Source organism: Electrophorus electricus, chromosome 15, assembly GCF_041902795.1.
Source record: "Electrophorus electricus isolate QZ-2024a chromosome 15, ASM4190279v1, whole genome shotgun sequence".
NCBI lineage: Eukaryota > Metazoa > Chordata > Actinopteri > Gymnotiformes > Gymnotidae > Electrophorus > Electrophorus electricus.
This window is the reverse complement of record NC_137511.1, coordinates 2,008,006-2,026,757: the sequence shown is the minus strand read 5'-3', so window position 1 is coordinate 2,026,757 and position 18,752 is coordinate 2,008,006. Positions and strand designations below refer to the sequence as shown.

General features: G+C 50.1%; 1 protein-coding gene across 2 annotated transcripts in view; it reads right to left on the bottom strand.

Annotated features, from left to right (window-relative positions):
* Positions 1–359: 359 nt before the first annotated feature.
* The window catches only part of wu:fj29h11 (uncharacterized), a 28,062-nt gene continuing 9,669 nt past the window's right edge, over positions 360–18,752 (bottom strand). For both annotated transcript variants that reach the window (XM_026999653.3, XM_081697615.1), the window contains 30 exons: positions 18,432–18,564; positions 18,106–18,301; positions 17,347–17,494; positions 16,735–16,912; positions 16,164–16,341; positions 15,881–16,007; positions 15,674–15,793; positions 13,799–13,946; positions 13,305–13,417; positions 12,704–12,857; positions 12,321–12,569; positions 11,688–11,882; positions 10,595–10,773; positions 10,170–10,356; positions 9,439–9,581; positions 7,928–8,112; positions 6,389–6,645; positions 6,073–6,295; positions 5,544–5,721; positions 5,317–5,443; positions 5,113–5,193; positions 4,823–5,011; positions 4,333–4,607; positions 4,025–4,170; positions 3,850–3,934; positions 2,751–2,862; positions 2,157–2,288; positions 1,759–1,983; positions 1,405–1,588; positions 360–1,304 (listed from right to left, as the gene is read on the bottom strand). In XM_026999653.3, coding sequence (XP_026855454.2) covers positions 731–1,304; positions 1,405–1,588; positions 1,759–1,983; positions 2,157–2,288; positions 2,751–2,862; positions 3,850–3,934; positions 4,025–4,170; positions 4,333–4,607; positions 4,823–5,011; positions 5,113–5,193; positions 5,317–5,443; positions 5,544–5,721; positions 6,073–6,295; positions 6,389–6,645; positions 7,928–8,112; positions 9,439–9,581; positions 10,170–10,356; positions 10,595–10,773; positions 11,688–11,882; positions 12,321–12,569; positions 12,704–12,857; positions 13,305–13,417; positions 13,799–13,946; positions 15,674–15,793; positions 15,881–16,007; positions 16,164–16,341; positions 16,735–16,912; positions 17,347–17,494; positions 18,106–18,301; positions 18,432–18,564 — 5,421 coding nt within the window. In that variant the 3' untranslated portion in view covers positions 360–730. The remainder of the gene's footprint in view (positions 1,305–1,404; positions 1,589–1,758; positions 1,984–2,156; positions 2,289–2,750; positions 2,863–3,849; positions 3,935–4,024; positions 4,171–4,332; positions 4,608–4,822; positions 5,012–5,112; positions 5,194–5,316; positions 5,444–5,543; positions 5,722–6,072; positions 6,296–6,388; positions 6,646–7,927; positions 8,113–9,438; positions 9,582–10,169; positions 10,357–10,594; positions 10,774–11,687; positions 11,883–12,320; positions 12,570–12,703; positions 12,858–13,304; positions 13,418–13,798; positions 13,947–15,673; positions 15,794–15,880; positions 16,008–16,163; positions 16,342–16,734; positions 16,913–17,346; positions 17,495–18,105; positions 18,302–18,431; positions 18,565–18,752) is intronic.

Below are 18,752 nucleotides of genomic sequence, written 5' to 3'. Positions count from 1 at the left end.
GCATTTGCACTATATAAACACCAAAACTAGATTTAATGACCTCTGGTGTGATGTGGGCTCCACGACTTTCAGAAGGTGGGAAATGCTAACTAACAGGTACGTGGAGTTGTGAGGCGGGCCAGCCCCGGTCAGCTCAGCAGTGCGGCTGTTACACAGCGGCAGGATAACGAGCTGTTCAAGGCCATGTTTAAATCACCTCGTTGGGAAACCTAAAGTCCACGCTAATGTTTTCACCTTTCCTTTAAACGTGCTTCAAAGCCTGCTTTAGACATCAGTAACCACAGGGACTTTCTTGCCTTCAGTGGCCTGACATTTTCTGAGGGATTTCAGTTTTCCGTCCCAGTAAGAGGCCATTCAAATTTCATTTTTCATATTTTTGTAATGTATTTTCTTTTAAGATTCTACAAATTTCCAAAATTTGTTAAAATGTAATTAATAACATTGTGGTAGTCAGTGGAGATGTGGTTTATATAATAAATGCATTTTGTTCAGTTTCTCAGGCACATATGACCAAGGATTAATTTAACATACACCCACTAAAACCTTTTTAAAACTTAAAATGAATTAGGACTATACAAATTTTACTCTAAATAATAAAAATTAAAAAGAATTTTTAGACAAGATTGTTTTAACAACATCTAAATTTACACAAAAGCTGGCAAACCGAGTCCTTAGACTGAACTCTTCATTTCACTGTGCTAAATGCTAAAAAGGCCAAAACACTTTGTCACTACACAAATAGAAACAGCTCCAAGGTTTTGGCGTGCAGGTGCTGAGCAAGATTCCTGATGCGACACAGGCGGACGCTCTGCGGGTCTCCGGCACCGTACACTCGGTAGATGTGGTATCGACCCTTCTCCTTCAGGGCGAAGTCCAGCTCGTTGGCGGACAGGCGGATGTAGTGCCTCTCGTGTTTCACCGTCGTCTTCACTTCCACGAAGACATCTCGCACGGCGCCGCTGTCATCAGCGAACGTCAGTTTGAAATCGCACGGCTGGCCGCTCTCGCCGCCCTGGTTGTACCAGGTGACGTCCCTCGGTCCCCCACTGACGTCTCTCCAGCGGCCAAGGAACGAGTAGACCAGCTGCTCGCCCCACATGCCAATGGCAGCGGTGTCGTCATAGTCCACCGGCAGTGGCGGGCACAGGGGCAAAGCGCCATCCAGCGCTAGGTCCTCCAGGACCGCCTCCGTGGCCATGGGTTTGGTCCACACGGCGTTGCTCAGTGGCATGCCCGAGCGCTGAGCACCGCTCCCCTGGAACTGGCTTGCCACCACCTCCGTGGGCTGGAGTGCTTCGTGAACTCTGAAGGTCAAAATGAAATGGATTTGTAGGGATTACAGAGGCCTCACATGGAGTGCTGAGAAACCGCTACATTAAGCAAAAGAGAAGCCAAACCACGCACTCCTGCGAGGACTGTGAAGGGCGCACATCTCCCGCTGCGGCCGGGGTGGAGCTGTTGATGGGTGTGTCCGTGCTGGGCTCAGCCTGCACAGTTGGAGGCTCCGTTGACATGGCTGGGGGCTCGGGAGCGACACTCGCACACTGGGCTACTGGCACATCAGCCCTGGGGCTTTGTTCTGCTGGACCTGGAATAACCGATCAAATGGAACACTGGGAAAAATCAAGCTAAAAGCCTCGTTTGGAGCTTAAAAGCAGCGTTTGCAAATGACAGAATATTTAAATAAGGATCAGGAGCTGCTCTGCAGAACTGAAGCGACTGAACTCATCACGTCAATCTCCAGGAACAGATGCTAACCTGCTGGGTGCGGGGTGCTACTTGGCCTGGGTCCCTGAACATGGAGCGCCCCTGCTTCTCCGTGGAGGTGTAATTCCCCGGGGCGCTCCTGTTTGCCCACACTCGAGGAGCTCCTCTCTCCTCTGCGGTCGCGCTGAACTGGAGGAGCAGCAGAAGGCCCCGAGGCCGGTGGTGCTGGGGGCGGCCACATCTTCATCACTGCCTCTACCGCCTGACTTCCCGCTCCTTCACGCGCCAAATCCGACGGAGGCGAGACACACAGGGGCAGACAACGTACGAGAGTAAGATGCATGGCCACCTTCTACCATCACGCATTTCTAAACCTCCGGCACTCTTGCGCAGCTGTATTTAGAGTGCGTGATCGGTCTTAGCACGGTCTGTAACGTCCGGGTCCGCACCTGTGCTGACGAGGCCTGTTTTGCTGAGCGAGGCTCTGGGAGGCCAGCACTGCAGCTTATCTTCGTCCTCCCCGGTCTTCCTTTCCGATTCCAGTGCACTCGCGGGCATTGCAGTGTGGATGGTGGACGGCACTGCCAAACAAACACAGGGGGCATGCACATAGCAGTACAGAGTTGAGCTTTGCAGAACTCGCTCTCTTCAGAGGCCCTGGCCCCGCCCTTACTGGTTAAGAGGACTGTGTGTGTGTGTGTGTGTGTATGTGTGTGTGTGTGCGCCCCTGGTCAAGCCTGGCTGCCAATCAGCTGAATCCTGACTGTTCAGGGTCAACACGACTTCCTTTCCTCAGTCCATAACCCTAGCAACAGCAGCCTTTTCATGTCAGCGAGTACAGTGGTGAGCAAATTCTAATTAGCATACACATGCACGCTGCGTGCCCACAGGTGTGCACACGCAGAAGAAACAAAGAAGCAGCGAAGTAAAGCAAAGTGGTTCTGGAGGACAGGACATCCTGGTGTTCAGCCTTCCAGTGCCTGCCTGGATGGCTGGTGTGCCACGGGAACAGCGCCAGCCCATACCGCAGCCCTGGAGCTCACCTGCGGGCTCCAGCTTGACCTCCACCGGCACTGGAACCTCCCACGGCTCCTCATCTGTAGGGAGCTCCTGAACGCCCTTTCGGTCCAGGAATCTTTTCAAACCAGCTTTGTCCTGAATTTAGACATGAAAAACAACAACAAAAGTGATTCAGTAAAAAGTGAAGAAGAACTCCACTCAACAGGAACTGGACCGTCTCTTGTGAACACATTACTGAAGTTGGAGAACAAAACAGGCCGACACGCTCTGCCTCACGCCCATAATTACAAAGGCATCTCCTTCCTCTCAGTCTGCGGCTCCCCCTAACTGCTACCTATCCGGCGTTAAACAGAGCTCAATCAACCCATCTGTTCCAGTCGCCAGGCGGCTGTGTTGAATTACAAGCATGACGCACCTCTCTCGGGATGACTCACCTGTGTGCTGTCAAGACAGGCCCTCGTCTCTGCTTTTCACACAGACACAAGTAGCTTCAGGCTGATGAGTTAACAGGCTCAACATTATGGATTGGCGTTACTTTCTATGATTGATTCGATGGACCTGCTGCATTGTTCTCAGATGTTTTCAATTAGCCAGGTTTAAAACTGAAAGCTCTTTTGTGTTATCTACATTTACAGCATTTAGCTGACACTTTTATCCAAAGCAACTTACAATTATGACTGTGTACAACTTGAGCAATTGAGGGTTAAGGGTCTTGCTCAGGGGCCCAACAGTGGCAACTTGGCAGTGTTGGGACTTGAACTGGCAAACTTCTGATTACTAGTTGACAGTCTAACAGTCAACAAGTGATTGTGAATGAAGGAGAAGGGGATCACAATATGGGCTGTTGCTTTTTCTGTGATGTTTTCCCTGCTAGCAAAGCTGAACAACATTCATACAATAAAATAAAATTTGGCTTCTGAGAGAATGTCAACACTCAGGAAAGTATCCGACTTGATTTCCTTATTGGACTATATTTAGCAAATGGATGTACTGCAGTATTAAACCAACTGCATTTGGATTCCTTTGGTCACTTAATGTTTCAGGGAAAAACTTGCGATGATTTCAGCAGAAGTCATTTCAGCTGAGGCTACATTTGGCCCGGAGCTTCATGAGTGCACTCACATTGATGCAGACCACTAGGCCCTCGAGAAAGTGCTCCAGCTCCTTCACAAAGTTCTTCTCTGTTGTGAACAGGTTCACCAGCTCTCTGAAATCAGAGCAACACGATCAAGAGTTCCAGTCTCGGAATACAAAAGACGTGGCGTGGAAGTGCATAATCGGAGAGTCGGCTCTACACCTGCATATGTCCAATTTGGGCAGCAGGTGGTCCTTCTGAATGTACAAGTGCTTCCTGTCTTTCAGCAGACATATGATGTCGTCGCTCTCCACAATGGGTTGCTCCTCTGGCTGCTCCAGGCGGTAATAAATGTAGAGTTTCCCCACCTACAAGAACATAAACTTGTCTTCATGCTCTGTTCACTCCTCCATGAAAAAAAGATATGATGTAATAGTGACCAATGACTCAGCAGCCCATGGAAGTAAATCAGAAACACTGAGCACCCAGGAGGCTGTGGGGAGTGGGGTGGGTTGGGGTGGCAGGCCTACCTGGCCAAAACTCAGTGACCTGATCTCTTGAGCGATGCCGGCATCTTTCAGATCTCTGTAGAGTTCTCCAAGGTCCTCGTGGTGGTACATGAACCTCTGAAGGTAGGGGATGACGTCACGCACCAGAGCTTGCATGGGCGGGCATGGCCTGTAGCTCTCCGTCAGCGCTTCGGTGGTGACGCACTGGGAAAGCCTCTTTACGCCACAGATGTCCAGGAAGAGCTCTCGGTCCTGCTCGCTGAAAGTCATGCGCTCCTCACTGACATTCGGCCTGCCTGAGAGAAATGCAACCCATACCAGGTGTTTAATGCACCACTGGGTCTCTACTAAAAGAACAAATACATGCAGAATAAGCGCTGGAACAAAAATGGTGGCAGGTGTTCAGGTCTGATTTAATGTTTTAATAAGACTAGTGCATGAGTAGGATTCTAACTTATGAAAACGTCTATAACATGTCCGTCCCAAAAAAGCTGCTCTGTCAGTGAATTACCTTTACGGCCGCTTTGTTTAAGGCGGTTGGCATCTTTCCTCTGAGCCTGCGGAAGGCTGAGGAGACAAACCTCACTGTGGGATTTAAAGATTTTCTCCAGGTTTGGGCTGTCTGCCACCATGGGCTGACGAGCCAATGTGACCCAGCCCAGAGTCTTGGTAGGAAACACCTTCTTACCAGTCACCATCTCTGGCAGAAATGACACCAAGCAAATGAGCTCCGGTCAGAAAAACTACTAGACAAAGAAGTAGCAAAAAGTTCAAACTCAGCAGAGAATGACCTAACCTCACCTTTTAAGGATTTACAGTAGTGTTGGTTTAATTCCACATCTTGATCTTGCTCTCTGTGCGTGCTGATTTTACATTTCTCGCCTTGTGTTGAGAAGAGTGTATGTTAAGTTTATATGGGTTTCTAAGTTTATATAAGTGTATATTCATAAGGTCTCTCCAGGGAGAGACAGTTTTAAAGTGAGACTGCTAGCACAACACACTCACCCAGGCGGGCAAAAATGACAGAGATGTCCTGGAGAACCTCTCCTGTGGGAAGAGCGGCAGACTCGCATACGGCCTCCAGGAGATCCACGTACTGCCTCATAGAGGGGCCCGGCTCCACGTTTAACCACTACACACACAAAGAACAAAAACCCAATTAATCAAACCAATGAGTTGCTTTCTTACTCGGGTAAAACAGCAAGTTTAGAAGCCCTGGAGAGAAGACTTACCCTGAACAGGTCTTTTATGTTTTCTAAGTTGTTATAAAATGGGGCCAGTACTTTGGGCTCCTGGATGCCACTGTCCGGCCTGCGGATCAGGTCCTTGTATCTGACAAACATGCCTGTAGAATCACTCCAGCAAACATCCTTAAGATGGTAGAAGCGCCCAGAACACCACTCGTCCGTCCTGAAGACACACATGAGAGGCAGCTCGTAAAATGCTCAATGGCCAGCCTTTATGTTTGGTCCAGAGGAAGTAGTGACCTCTCTTTAAAATATGAGTGCTCAACTTGACGGCCAGAGTCCAGGACAGGTTTGCTGGACCTGCTCGCACACACCTGATTCAATACATTGGTTGATCACCACGTGTAGTGCATGTGGTAGAGTTGAGAAATTGCATTCAAGCCCTCTGGAATGCAGCAGTGGGACAACGAGTCCGAATTAAACCCATGAGAGCAGCCAATCGAATCGTTTGGTGGCCATAGTGTGTAGGGTGCGGAAGAAAAAGAAGAACATGGAGTGGGCGCTGAACTCTGACCTGTCGTACTCGATGAAGATGGCAGGGAAATGCTGGAAGAGCTCCCTGAGCTGTGTGCTGGAGCACTCCGCCTGCAGGTAGCAGTACATGGCGTGGATGTGCCCAACGGTCGTGGTGAACTCCGCCCCCACGACCTCCCCGTCTCCCTCGCCGTCGGGCTGCCTCGTACACCAGCGCTTCAGGTATTCCACCATCTCGTCCACCCCCATGCTGTGTCTCATCCCTGAAAACCACCACCAAAACATCAGTGGTTGATGAAACCACTGCCATGGGCAAGGGCCACACAGCAAAGGTCTCTCTGGCAGTGCCTGCTTACCCGCTGCCCTGGAGAACTCGCTCGGGGCCATGTCGACATAATGGACGTGGCTTCCCAAGAGGCGGTACAGGTCGTCGCAAAGGAGGTACACGGCGCTGGGACACAGGTAGTCGACGGAGCGGGCGCCCTCGCGCGTGGGCCGGTGGGCAGGCACCCAGGCCAGCCGCGTGAGCTGGTGATAGAAGGAGGAGCTGCAGTCTCTTGGCCGGCCCTGGCTGTCCAGAACCTGAGCCCTCCTGTACTGAACATATCGCTCTCTGAAACAGAGATGGACCAGTCGTGTTATTTAACCTGCCAGTTATGTACTAGCCTGTTTAGGGAAATATTAGATCCATGTTTTATGTATTACGTTTAATATTCTACGTTATGTTAGCTGTACAGTTAAAGACTGTAGCTCATATGCTGCCATGCACGGCTGGTCTTAGCCATCCTCCAACTCAGTGGTCGCTTTGGTCCAAAAGGGCAGAGGGTGGCTAACCACAAGGACCAGCTGCAGTGTGTAACTGTCCGCCTGTGAAACGCCTCTGAGATTAGAGCCTGGAAATGTAGGCGTACAGAAGCAAGGTGGGGGATTCAAATAGTACCGGATATGTGCCTGATATGTGCAACGTGGCATGTTGACATTACATAGCAAAGGAACTGTAACTGAAACACAAGAGAACACATTTACTTTGCACTGGCCAGTCTGGGAGGTTCAGTGAGGAATTGTGTATGCCGCTGTGCTGTCATGTGAGACGGCAGAGATGGGACGAGCGGGTGAAACGTGACCTGAAATGCCAACCGACGCTGCCAGCGGAAAGTGTGTTTGATACGCTCATCAGGAGTCTGCAGTGAATTCCAGAACGGTCTTCGCTGCTGGCCACTGAGGAAGAGCACCACAGGAAGCTCCAGGAACGCAAAAGGTGGCATGGTCTCGCAGAAACCAACGCTGGCAGCGTACCCTGGCATGGCATCCTCCTCTCCCAAGATCAATGCATCGCTGAACGGATGGTCCCGGAATAGAAACTGGGCCAGTACACAAGCCAGTTCTACCACAATAAGCCATGTCCAGATCTGGCCAGCTACATGTATGTATGATAAAGGAGGATGCATTAAATAAATGAAATAAACAATAAATGAAATAAATCGCACAAATCCAGTGAGCTTTTTAGCGCGGTTTCCACCCAAACTGTAACGCAAACAAGCCGACGCAGTGTTTGCCATCAAACTAAGCGGCGATACGGCACCACCAACGACCCAATTACAACCGTCTGCGTGTTTAACGTGGATTTGTGTATACACCAGAAACAGGCCAGCAGATTACGGAGAGGGCAGAGATTAGGAGTGGCAAAGAACCCACTCAAAAGACCCACCGGACTAATGGATTTGCATCTACAATCGGGCACGGATCGGGAGGATTAGGGGCTGGTACGCAGCAGGTGTTTTGCGTGCACATGTCAGGAAGCGGGAACAGAGCCAACCGGTCCGTGCAGGTCAGCTCACAGGGTTGCGGGCGTGAGCATGCAGCGGGTCGGCAGGATGTGGGTGCGCGTGCTCTACCCGCTGTCCCAGTGCCGCTCCAGCAGCCTCAGCAGGGCCTGTCGCTGCCGCAACTTGTCGTGGGCAGAGAGCTGCTCCGCTGTGGCCAGACAGCGGAACTCCTCGCAGTGCTGATCCTCTATGACGTACGCGCCATCGGAGGGTTTCGGCCACAGCTCCGCCTCCACAGCCCACGGGCTGGAGGCCTGAGAACGACAGAGAGAGAGAGAGATAACAAAACACAGGAGAGAGATGGACATGAACAACAAACAAATGACTCACAGTTTCACATTCACACTGCCTTCAGAGGCTTGGGCATGCCAAGTGAACAGATATGTGACGCGTACACGTATATGTCTACTACATATACGTGATAATTACAAATCCTCCCTACTGGAAATAAAGCAAAGAGATCAAACATTTTCAAGTGATGATAATTAACATTTTAATTATAAACAAAGGAGGAAGCTTAGAATCTTCAGGTAATTTTTGATTGGACATTAACATTTAAGTCTCATTGGTAGACCAAACAGCACTAAAATTAAATCATAAAGTGCTATTACTCTTAAATGTATTTATTTATTTACTCTTATCCTTGGATTTTAATAATGTTATTAATTTTAATAGAAGTCCCCCTTAGCAGTCCTGCCTTCTTTCCTAGTTTTTTGTGATCTGTAGTTATCTGTGTGCCACCCACACACACACTGAAAATTGTGATGCATTTTATTAAGTATGAAAGGTGCTATATAAAGTTATTATTATTATTATAGTTATTATTATTATTAAAGTCACCCTCACGGTTCTGCACGCATGACGGCAGCGTGATAAACGCACTGCAAACAAATGGGTCAAGAACACGCCAAGCTGAAGCTGCAATAATTCCCACTGGAGTTTCTACCCAACCCCTCCGACCCACAGAGCAGCTGCAGATGAACGCCACCGCTCGACTCTTTAAGAGCCCCGAAACTCACGCTGAGGTGGGTAGAGCAGCACGGGTTGACCCATAAGGAAAAGGATTAGGTGTGTGGGCCCCCGGTTGGCAGAGTCACTCTGCATTGGCAAGGCTCTCTGCATGACTGGTCTCCATTCTGCAGATTCTCAGTAGCGGTCCGCGTTAGGGAAATGACTCACGGCTGTAGATGTTTGTGGGCACGCCCAGCATGGACGCTACTGCATGGCACCACTCTAGATGTCATTCTTGATGTTTAAATAAAGGAAAATGAACAGAATGTACGCTTTGCTTCCATCCCTCCCCCACCATGATGGGCTAAAGCAGGAGGTGCTGTGGTTGGGCGCTAATGTGCTCTACCTCCCAGCTGCGGTCAGAGAATTACAGTAATGCAAGGGAACAGAGCACTGGCACGCTTCATTAGTCTGGCTGTCGCGCGCACACACACACACACACGCACACACACACAGGGGATAATGCCTGGGTCCACAGAATCGCCTGATGGCTGTCTGCACCTCCTGCAGCTCTCCACTAGCATCCAGGACAGAAGTTAATGGACAGAACGGCAGAACAGCGTCCTCACCAGCTCCGTGGCAGTGAGAGTCCTCCTCTCCTTCCTGAAGATCAGCAGGTCCCTCACGCCAAGCTTGGAGAACAGCTCCCGCCAGCCTTCCACGTCCTGGTCGGCCTGCAGGTAGCCGGTGTCTAGCAGCACCCAGTCCAAGCCTGGGACAAGGAGGAGCGGGTGCAGCGAAACACGAGGAGGCCGAGAAGAGAAGCAGAACGGACACTGTGAAACTGGTCCAGCCTAGAGCGCTGGGCTCGTGCGTGCTAACACACTTCCCTTCCTGAGTTCACAGCGTCCTCCCCGCTTACATAACTGAGCATGCCACGCAACATCTGGCCCGAGAAAAACTCCAAAGGATGCATGGGCCCCTCCTAAAGACGGGACCAGGCCCAAGGTGCTGGACTTACTCGTCCCTCATCCACCGCTTCAGGCCAGCTGTTCTCTCGCTAGCGTGGAGCTCTGCTCCTGGGGAGTTCCTCTCATGGCTATTTTTTTTCTCAGTTCTACGGAGCCGCCCACTCTATGACATAACAAAAGGCTTCAGCCTCACCCAGAGACAAGTGACGCCCAACAGGAAGTGAAGCTTGGAGCTACGAATCAGATAGAGGTGCTATGTTATCTCTACAGGGGACTCAGAAAGGGTTCAGACCCCTGTACTTGTTGTGCACTTTATTATATTTATGGGATATACCCATAATCTACACTTTGACAACAAAACGGGGGGCCGCAAGGCGTGGGCCGTTTACCGGGCAGCTCAGCTGGCAGATCGATGTTGCCATACTCTTTAGAGAAGTGGACTCCACTCTGGCTGGAGCAGAGGAAGCCCCTGTTGGTCAACACAGGGATGTGCGTCCTCAGCGCCAGGTAGTCCCGCTCCTGGCCATGCTGCTTGATAAACACCAGGTAGCCAACGGTGATGGCCTTGGACTTTGCCTGTGGGCAGAGAAGAAGGGCTGCAATGGATGTAAATGAGGCTGTAACCAGGCAACCGTGCAGAAGTGAAGGAGAGGATGATGAAGGTTGCTCCGGCCCGTTCTCGTGATCAAACTCCAAAAAAGTCAAAATGCAAAAAGGTCTGCTCTGTTTAACATGAAAAATGGACACACACAGCATGATCTGCTGGGGCAGCAGTACTTATTTGGGGTTCAAAATGTGGGGCGCGTGCACTGACCTTCCAGACGCCGCTCTTCAAGGTGGGGTAGATGTGCTGCTGCAGCACCTGCTCCGGCTCCAGCTCATGTACCTGCAGCCGGCGGAGCAGCTCACGCACCTGTGAGTTGCCCAGCTCGTCCAGGCAGGCCAGCAGGCGCGGCTCCACCACACTCAGGTCCGCGTACAGCGCCTCTAGACCTGCCGCGGGACGGACAGACGGACGCGTGCCAGTCAGGGGCTGCGCCATGTATTGTTTCTTCCATCATGATACTGGCCTTTGTTGTTCCCAGTATCAAGAAAGGCAATGACATGCAAATGAACCATCTGATGTATCAGAAATATTATTACTGTGTAATAACTGATGAGAGTTTCACAATTTTGAATTGTTTTACATAATCCTAACAATCATACATCATTTTTGTCAAATTAATGCAGATCGGTCTTTAATCATGTCACATGAAGGGTTAATCAAGTGGCTTTTGCAATCACAACATGTAGCAATATAATATCACATTACAACATTTTGTCAGTACTGAGTAGCTGCATTTGATGCGTTTATTAGTGGACGAGCGGACCTGCTCCCTCTCTGTGGGTCTATAAGCTGACATTGCATTTATCCTCTCTGCTTTTCTCTGACCTTCCACTTGGTACACGGGATTGGGCTCGCCCCCCACCCCCACCCTGCACTAGTCTCTCATGATTCATTTGACAACCAACGGAGCAAAACAGGTGCACAGAGAAACGCTCGTGTACTGCAGCCAACGTGCGCGTTCCCCTCGCTCTGCATGGCTGGCCAAAGCTTATGCTGAACTACGTACAGATTTGTGGCAGTAAATCTGTCAAAGGGTTTGCTTTATAGCTTTATTCACAGAATGTGCTCCTGTGGAGGAAGGGAAAAAATAAACGCCGTTCACCTGCCATTTGGCGATGACGCAGGTGGCGTTTTGCCTCACTGCTGGATGAGTCACTGAGTTTACTCAGTTTATTCAGGAGTGGAGCTTGGAATGAGAGACTGTGCTTTCTGCACAAGCCAGGGAGGGGCCATGCGAAAGCAAGGAAACTTCCACACACCCTGCGGGGAGGGCAGACCTCAGAGGTGCCACGAAGTATACCTGTGTGAGTCCTCTTCCCATCGCCGAGGGGAAAGAACACACCCTCGGCGCTGAGAGCCACCACACGGCCGTCGGCCAGCGGGATGATGGGAACGTCACGGAGGGACTGCAGTAGGTCGTCCACCTCCCCATACTCGGAGTCCAGAGCGCGGAAGTTACAGGCCAGAAGCTTGGCCAGCTTTTTCAAGCTGGAGTCTATGAAGAAAAGAGACTGATCTGAAGATCGAGCACAAGAGCAGGAAAAACACCCCATGAGCTGAGTCAGAGGCTGTATGAAAAATTCCAGCCATGTAACGCACGTGATGCAAACGTACTACACAAGCTATTGATCTGCACAGTGGGTGATCATAATGTAAAACACGTTATAAATGAACGCTAATCCCTTAAACAATAATGTGGACTGAAACACACTGAAACATAATAAAGACCTGCAGGTTGGTGGAACAACAGCTCACCAACAAAATAACTACTCGAGTGCGATTGTTTGGACAGAGGAAAAACGCGAAGGCAGCCAAAGTCGAAAGAAGAAGCAGAGCACAATTTACCGTGGCACTTACTCACTTACTGCCCGATAAACAGCCAGAAACAATCAGTACAGACGGGACCGCCAGGCCAGGACCTGAGCACTCATACCTGAGTGAAGATGGCCGTGTTGCGCAAGGCTCCTGGCCATGGCGCACACCACGGTGGTGACGTCGGCTCCCCTGAGCCGGTGGACACCCAGGGCACTGAGCAGGGACGAGGATAGGGCTAAGTGCAGGGCAGGGTGCAGGTAGGACAGGCTCAGGTGCTCACGTAGCTCTGCCCCTCCAATCACGTCCTGGACCAGGGGGTCTTGACACATGGCCACCTGGGAGGGTAGCTTGAATTCCACGCTGCCCTCTGCAAACACAACGGGCTTCTCAGCGGACGCCAGCGGACGCCGTGACACAAGGCATGCGCCCTGACAGTACTCGAGAAAAACAGGGTGTTGGCATGTTGCCGTGTTGGCGTGTGGCCAGGCCTGGCTGACTCACCGGGGTCCTCCTTGGCTGGCAGGAAGGGTTTACCCTTCAGCAGCTGAATGATCTGATTGGCTACAGGGCTGAAGAAGTCCAGGATCTCGCTGGGCTGAGGAATGAACTGCAAGAAGTGGCAGAGTCCCTGCAGCTCGCTGAACTCCGGGTGTTTCTGTAACGTTAAATGTTTGCAAGCCCAATCCAAGTTTACTCCACGGGATTTTACAGAATGGGTTTAAACTGTCCCATCACACCTGACATTTCATTATATTTAATAGCCAATATTTGCACCAGTGCTGTCGATAGATAATTTGATCATTTGTTTTGGCTCTGTAGTCTAGCACACTGGATTTTAAATGCAACATGACTAGGAGGTACTAAAGTACTAAAAGTAATATCAATTTTGTGGTAATATAATAATAATTATTAGCATCCTATTAACTGAGGAAGAGCTGAGGAATTTCTGAGCGAAGAAATTGATTCCAAGGCCAGTTTCATAACAAATTGGCCGAGAGCACGGCGCCAAAGCAACAAAAACATCGCTGCAGAGCGGGGAGTTAGTGGCACAGACTCCGTAGTGACTGGCCTTACTTAATGATGTGTCGTGTGCTACCCTTACACTGAAGACATCCATGGCTTGCAGGAAGAGCTGAGGAATTTCTGAGCGAAGAAACTGATTCCAAGGGCTGTCTCTGTCTACGTCCTCTCTCGAAGAAGGGATGTCAAAATCTCCTGTGGGGGGAAGGATGAGAAGGCCGGACTGAGCAGCTTCTTCAGACAACAAATGACCTCCTAAACTCCTGGTTTATTATCGATCTTTTAATGACAACACATTATTTGCTAACTTCATTAAAATGAATAGAAATGGTATGTAGTTAAAAGAATGGGTGTGGACCCACTGGTGCATCTTGGGAGTTTAAAGGTTTTAGTGTTCTTAGGATGGTGATGGTCTGATAACAAGATGACACTTCCGATATTAATTCACAAACTACAGCATGTATGTGCAATCGTGAAGCAAAGATGGAACTTTAAGGAAACCAAACCAGACTCCTTGCCAATGGCAGCTGATCCTAATATTGGAAAGTGAGCAGGATAAAGGCCACAGATTAGAACCTTGTACAATGAACCGGAAGCCAAAGCTCCTCAGGGGCAGGAAGGCGAAGACGGGTTGCATGGCAGGTCGTGTGCAGGCGTCGCCTGCCGAGCCAGTGCCCAGCTGGAAGGCGAGGGCAAGCTCCGTGGACTCCACACCCTCTTTGATCTGGCAGACGAACACAGACATGCGCGCAGACACACAGAAACACACACACACACGCACACACAGAGAGGAACAGCAGTAAGTCTAATTCAGACTGCAGTGTTGCAACATGGCATGCAGTTTAATGCGCTATGGAGCAAAGTGGGCCGTGTCGACGTTCGCGGGTTCAGAAGTCACGCAGAATGACGGAACCCAGCACTCGCTGCCAAGCGGTTGCCCCGTGAGGGGGAAAGACGAGAGACAAAAGGTAGAGAGGAAGTTGACAGGGAGAAGAAGGCAACCAGCTGAGCTGAGGTGTCCAGAACCAGCAGGTGAGCCTCCTGACTGCGAACAGCCAGAAGGTTCTGGAATCTGCACACATGTTGTTTGAATGAGACGAGAAGCAGATGCACCACGTCCCCTGGAGTGCAAGCTGTGGCATGCTACAACAACAACAGGTGAGCATCGTCAGTGCGGGTGGAGTGTGGGTGGAGTGAGGGCGAAGCAGCGCTATTTCACCTGTCTTCTCTCGTCTCCATGGCACCACTCCAGCGCGACACGTGCTGCTGGCCCATAATGCAATTCCACCATACATTTTTTACAAGCATGTTAAGTTCTGTTAAGTATTTTTGTAGAGATGGTGAGAATGTAAACGTGTAACTGAAGCTACTAGACTTGAGAGTGAACGTGAGTGTGGTGAGGTTATCACTACCACACAGAATTAGGGAATCTAAAAGAAACGTGTGTTTTCTGTGCACACGTGGAGAGGAGGTGGGGATTGTTTGTTTATCACTCTTCAAAATGTTCATTTGGACTAAAAATGTAGTTTATAAAACCTGTTTATAGATGAAGCACAGAAAACAGGAGCTAAAGAACGAATTTATAAACTTCAGCCAACCAGGTGAGGCTAAAATAAGTTTCAGGAGGGGAAAAAGGAACTGGACCAGGTAAGCATTACTTGGCCAATACCGTGCAGCCCGGCTACCATTCACAGCAGGCTAGACAATATTGTTTTGTTCAAATTATTTTAGATTAAAAAGCTTTTTTAGTCTACTGATGTTTTTCCTTCAGAATAACAAAGCTTGGTACCTTTCATAAAAAAAGTGTTGCTTTATCTCATGTTTTGTTAAGTTGACTTGTATTTGAATATTACATTTAGAATAAAGAAGAGGGTTTTTTGCTTGGGAGGGTGAGGAGCATGAAAAAGGGGTGCCCAGGAATAGTTGCAGTGACCAGTGTCGATAAGCGAGGAGCAGGAATGAGATGAAGAGAAAACGTCTGTAGCTACTCCACTCACATATTGTCTCAGATATGCCTGAAACACCACACAGGACAGACAGTCCCAAAATATCAACAGATCAGATCAGATCAGACAGCTCTGAAACACTGCACAGCAAAAACAAGTAGATTTCCAAAAGTGGGTCAGAAACACTGGAGGGGAAGGAGTGAGGTGTGTGTGTGTGTGTGTGTACGTGTGTGTGCGTGCACGCGTGTGTCTGTGTGTGTGCATGTGTGTGTGCGTGCACGCGTGCGTGTATCTGTGTGTGTGTACGTGTGTGTGCGTGCGCTCGCGCGTGTCTGTGTGCGTGCGCGCGTGTGTCTGTGTGTGTGCATGTGTGTGTGCGTGCACGCGTGCGTGTATCTGTGTGTGTGTACGTGTGTGTGCGCGCGTGTGTCTGTGTGTGTGCATGTGTGTGTGCGTGCACGCGTGCGTGTATCTGTGTGTGTGTACGTGTGTGTGCGCACCACACCTTCTTAGAGTGGAGCACTTTCTTCACGACCAGCCAGCGGTCCACTCCGTCTGCATGCTTCACCTCCAGTATGTCATGGCTCAGGTCTCTCCGGGTCATGGACACCAGCCTCCTCTCAGCCTGGCGGTGACACCAAGCGCACATTGTCAGCTTTGCTCACCCAGCGTCTGCCCGGCGAGCTGTTGGGGGCGTCTCCGCCTGGCTCACCTCACTGTAGATGGTGATGGAGCGCAGGCGGTGCAGGAAGAGCAGCAGGGAGGGGTGCACGTCGTGGAACAGGTTCTTGGTCTGATAGCACTCTGACCGCAGCAGCAGCAAGATCTTAGTGGTCCAGCTAAGAGGAGCAAAGGATTGGTCCATCAAGCGCATCAGCGTAGACGATTCCCATCATAACAACAGTAACCTCAGGTACAGCGCGTTACGGAGTTGCTGGTTTTACACTGAGGGCCTCCTCTTTTGTTTTGTTTTTGTGTGTTTTTTTTTTTTTTACCTCTTTTCGGTGATCTCCTTGGCAACAGAGTGTACTGGCCTTTCCTCGTCCACCCAGTGAGGCAGGATGTATCCCATTGGATCACTGGTCTTGTCGAATCGAATGTGGAAGCCATTCGAGTGGATCTCGGGACAGTCGGTGACTTTGAAAACCGATTTGAAGCCTATGCCCTTCTGCCCTGCGATGAGGGGAGTCCAACAGCCATCACTCAGAACACCAAGCAGTGGCATTATTTATAAATAAATAAAAATGTATTTACACAGTTACAAGTGTAACTTCAACTCCATAATATTTGATCACCAAATTGCCACCTGCAAATTGATGACTATAAGCAAATTATTCTAGGTTTGTCCCAATAAAAACTAATCCATGAGCTAAATAAACAAAAGATTACTCAGTGGAGCACTGTGACCCAAATATTTGTCACTGGCCACTTCTACTTAACATTTTTCATTGAGCTCAGTAAACCCAGAGAGATTGGGTTTCACTCTGAGAGATTCGCTAAGCGTAATGGGAGACGAAGCTTGCCCCTAAACCCCAGGTCCACGTGCGCCCGGACGGCTCTGCTTACCTATGTAGCCGCACGTGTGCTTCCCTTTGGTGCTCCTGCCCACGTCGCAGATGGCACGCACATTGCGCTCCTCGAATCCGCACTCGTTGTTGAGGATGGCGATACAGTCCTTCTGCACCACAAAGGCCAGGGCGGGCAGCTCCGAGCCGCCCGGGGGGTAGCTGTTGTCATCGGCGTTCTGCGTTCACAAGCAACGGACATCGAGTTCACACTCTGCTCACGTCGGAACACTTGAACTTTTGCCAACAGAAATGCAAATTTAGGTGACAGAGAGGAAGAAACCATAAACCGACGTAGACCGAGGAGAGACGCAATCTCAAAACTGGGGACAGTCATCTGTTGCTTAGCATGGGTCATTAATACGCATGCCCTCATTTACATGTACATTTTTCTTAAATGCTGTGTCACACTTTTTGCAGGACATACCGTGCTTACAGACAACTGTTATGAATCTGGTCTAATGTGTCAAGAGGACATGTAACACAATAACGATCATCTACTGCCCTGGTGGTTATGAGACATTAAACCAGCAGGGAAGCAAGGAAAGCCATGTTCATTTTAAAAACATGTACGACTGCACTCCTGCCGTGCTAGCAGCCAGGGGCAGCCAACCTGAATGAGCTCCAGCACGAAGTGAGTGTCTTTGCTGTACAGCTCGGTGGAGAGGCGCTCCAGGCTGCGGCCCAGGCGCTGCTGGTGTTTCTTCATCAGGTTCTGACCCTCTTCATTCAGCTCCACACCGATACCAAACTCACTCTTCCTGCAAACGACACAGAAACGTTCATACAGAGTAACGCGCGCCGCAGCTCCGGCTGGAAATCGATGTTCGCTGGCAGTTTTCTCAGGGGTAGTCAGGGAGTTTTAAACAAGCACAAAGGAAGTCTATACAAAGAGTTTCCTCTTGCCCACAGAAGCTTTGATGAAGGGAGTTAAAAACACAAAGACCCCTGGGCTCCAGAGTGGTGCAACCCAAAGGAGTGGGCCTCATCATTGGGAGCTCGCTGTCTGGAGAACAGACGATGCCACAGACATCTGTGGCCTGGAGTACACTGGCACTGTTCTCTGGGTGGGAGAGACTGCATTACTCCGTCCCGCCCCCATTCACTGTGACACTAGCCAATCGTGCACATGCATGTGTTCATGCGTGCTGACAAGGGCAGTTAGCGCCTTCCTCCAAGGCCGTTGGGCTGCCCCCTGTCGCAGCAGAGACAACAGTTTGAAAAGCTTTGGCACGAGATGTCACGTGTTGCAGGAATGACCCTCCACAGGTGGTAGCTGTTGTACGATGGGGGGAGGTGAGCTAGATGGTGGATGGGAATTGGGCGAGAAAAAATGGGATAAAAATGCAGAGACAGTAAGGGGTCTACGGACCTGATGTCCTCGACGATGGCTCTGTGCTGACTCAAGCACTCACTAGCAGGAACCGCCTCCTCTTCTTCCTCATCCTCTTCATCCTCCCCTCTGCTCTCAATGCTACTGGCCTCCTCGTTCAGCTCCGACGCTAGCTCAAACAGCTCCTCATCGTCACCCTCATCGGCGTCGTCATTCCTGACGGCATCAGTGATACCTGGAAGCACAGCGACGCCTTAAGTTTGATCATACATGCCGCTGCAGGCGACTCTGATTGCCATCATGCTTTTAAAAACTTCAAAAAGAACCCTCCTGCTTTTACAAAGCGGATTTTAAAAAGCTCTGACCCTGCTGAGAAGCTTTGGCAAGGCTGGAGCAGCTGGATCTGGACACGGCGTTGAGCACAGACTCCTCCAGCAGGTCCTCGCTGTCCGGACTCAACGCTGACGATCTGTCACTCATGGAGTCGGCGTCCGGATTCTGCAGGGAATGACACTACGTGAGCAGGAACCAGAGAAGACATCACACGGCCATCACGTCGCTGTGTACAGGGATTAGCAACATGCCGTGATGTATTTAACAGGACGTGATTATAGAGAGGCCTGCAGAATTTTGTCCTAAATAATTAGCACTTGCTGAAACATGAAAGTGTACATTTGGATAATACT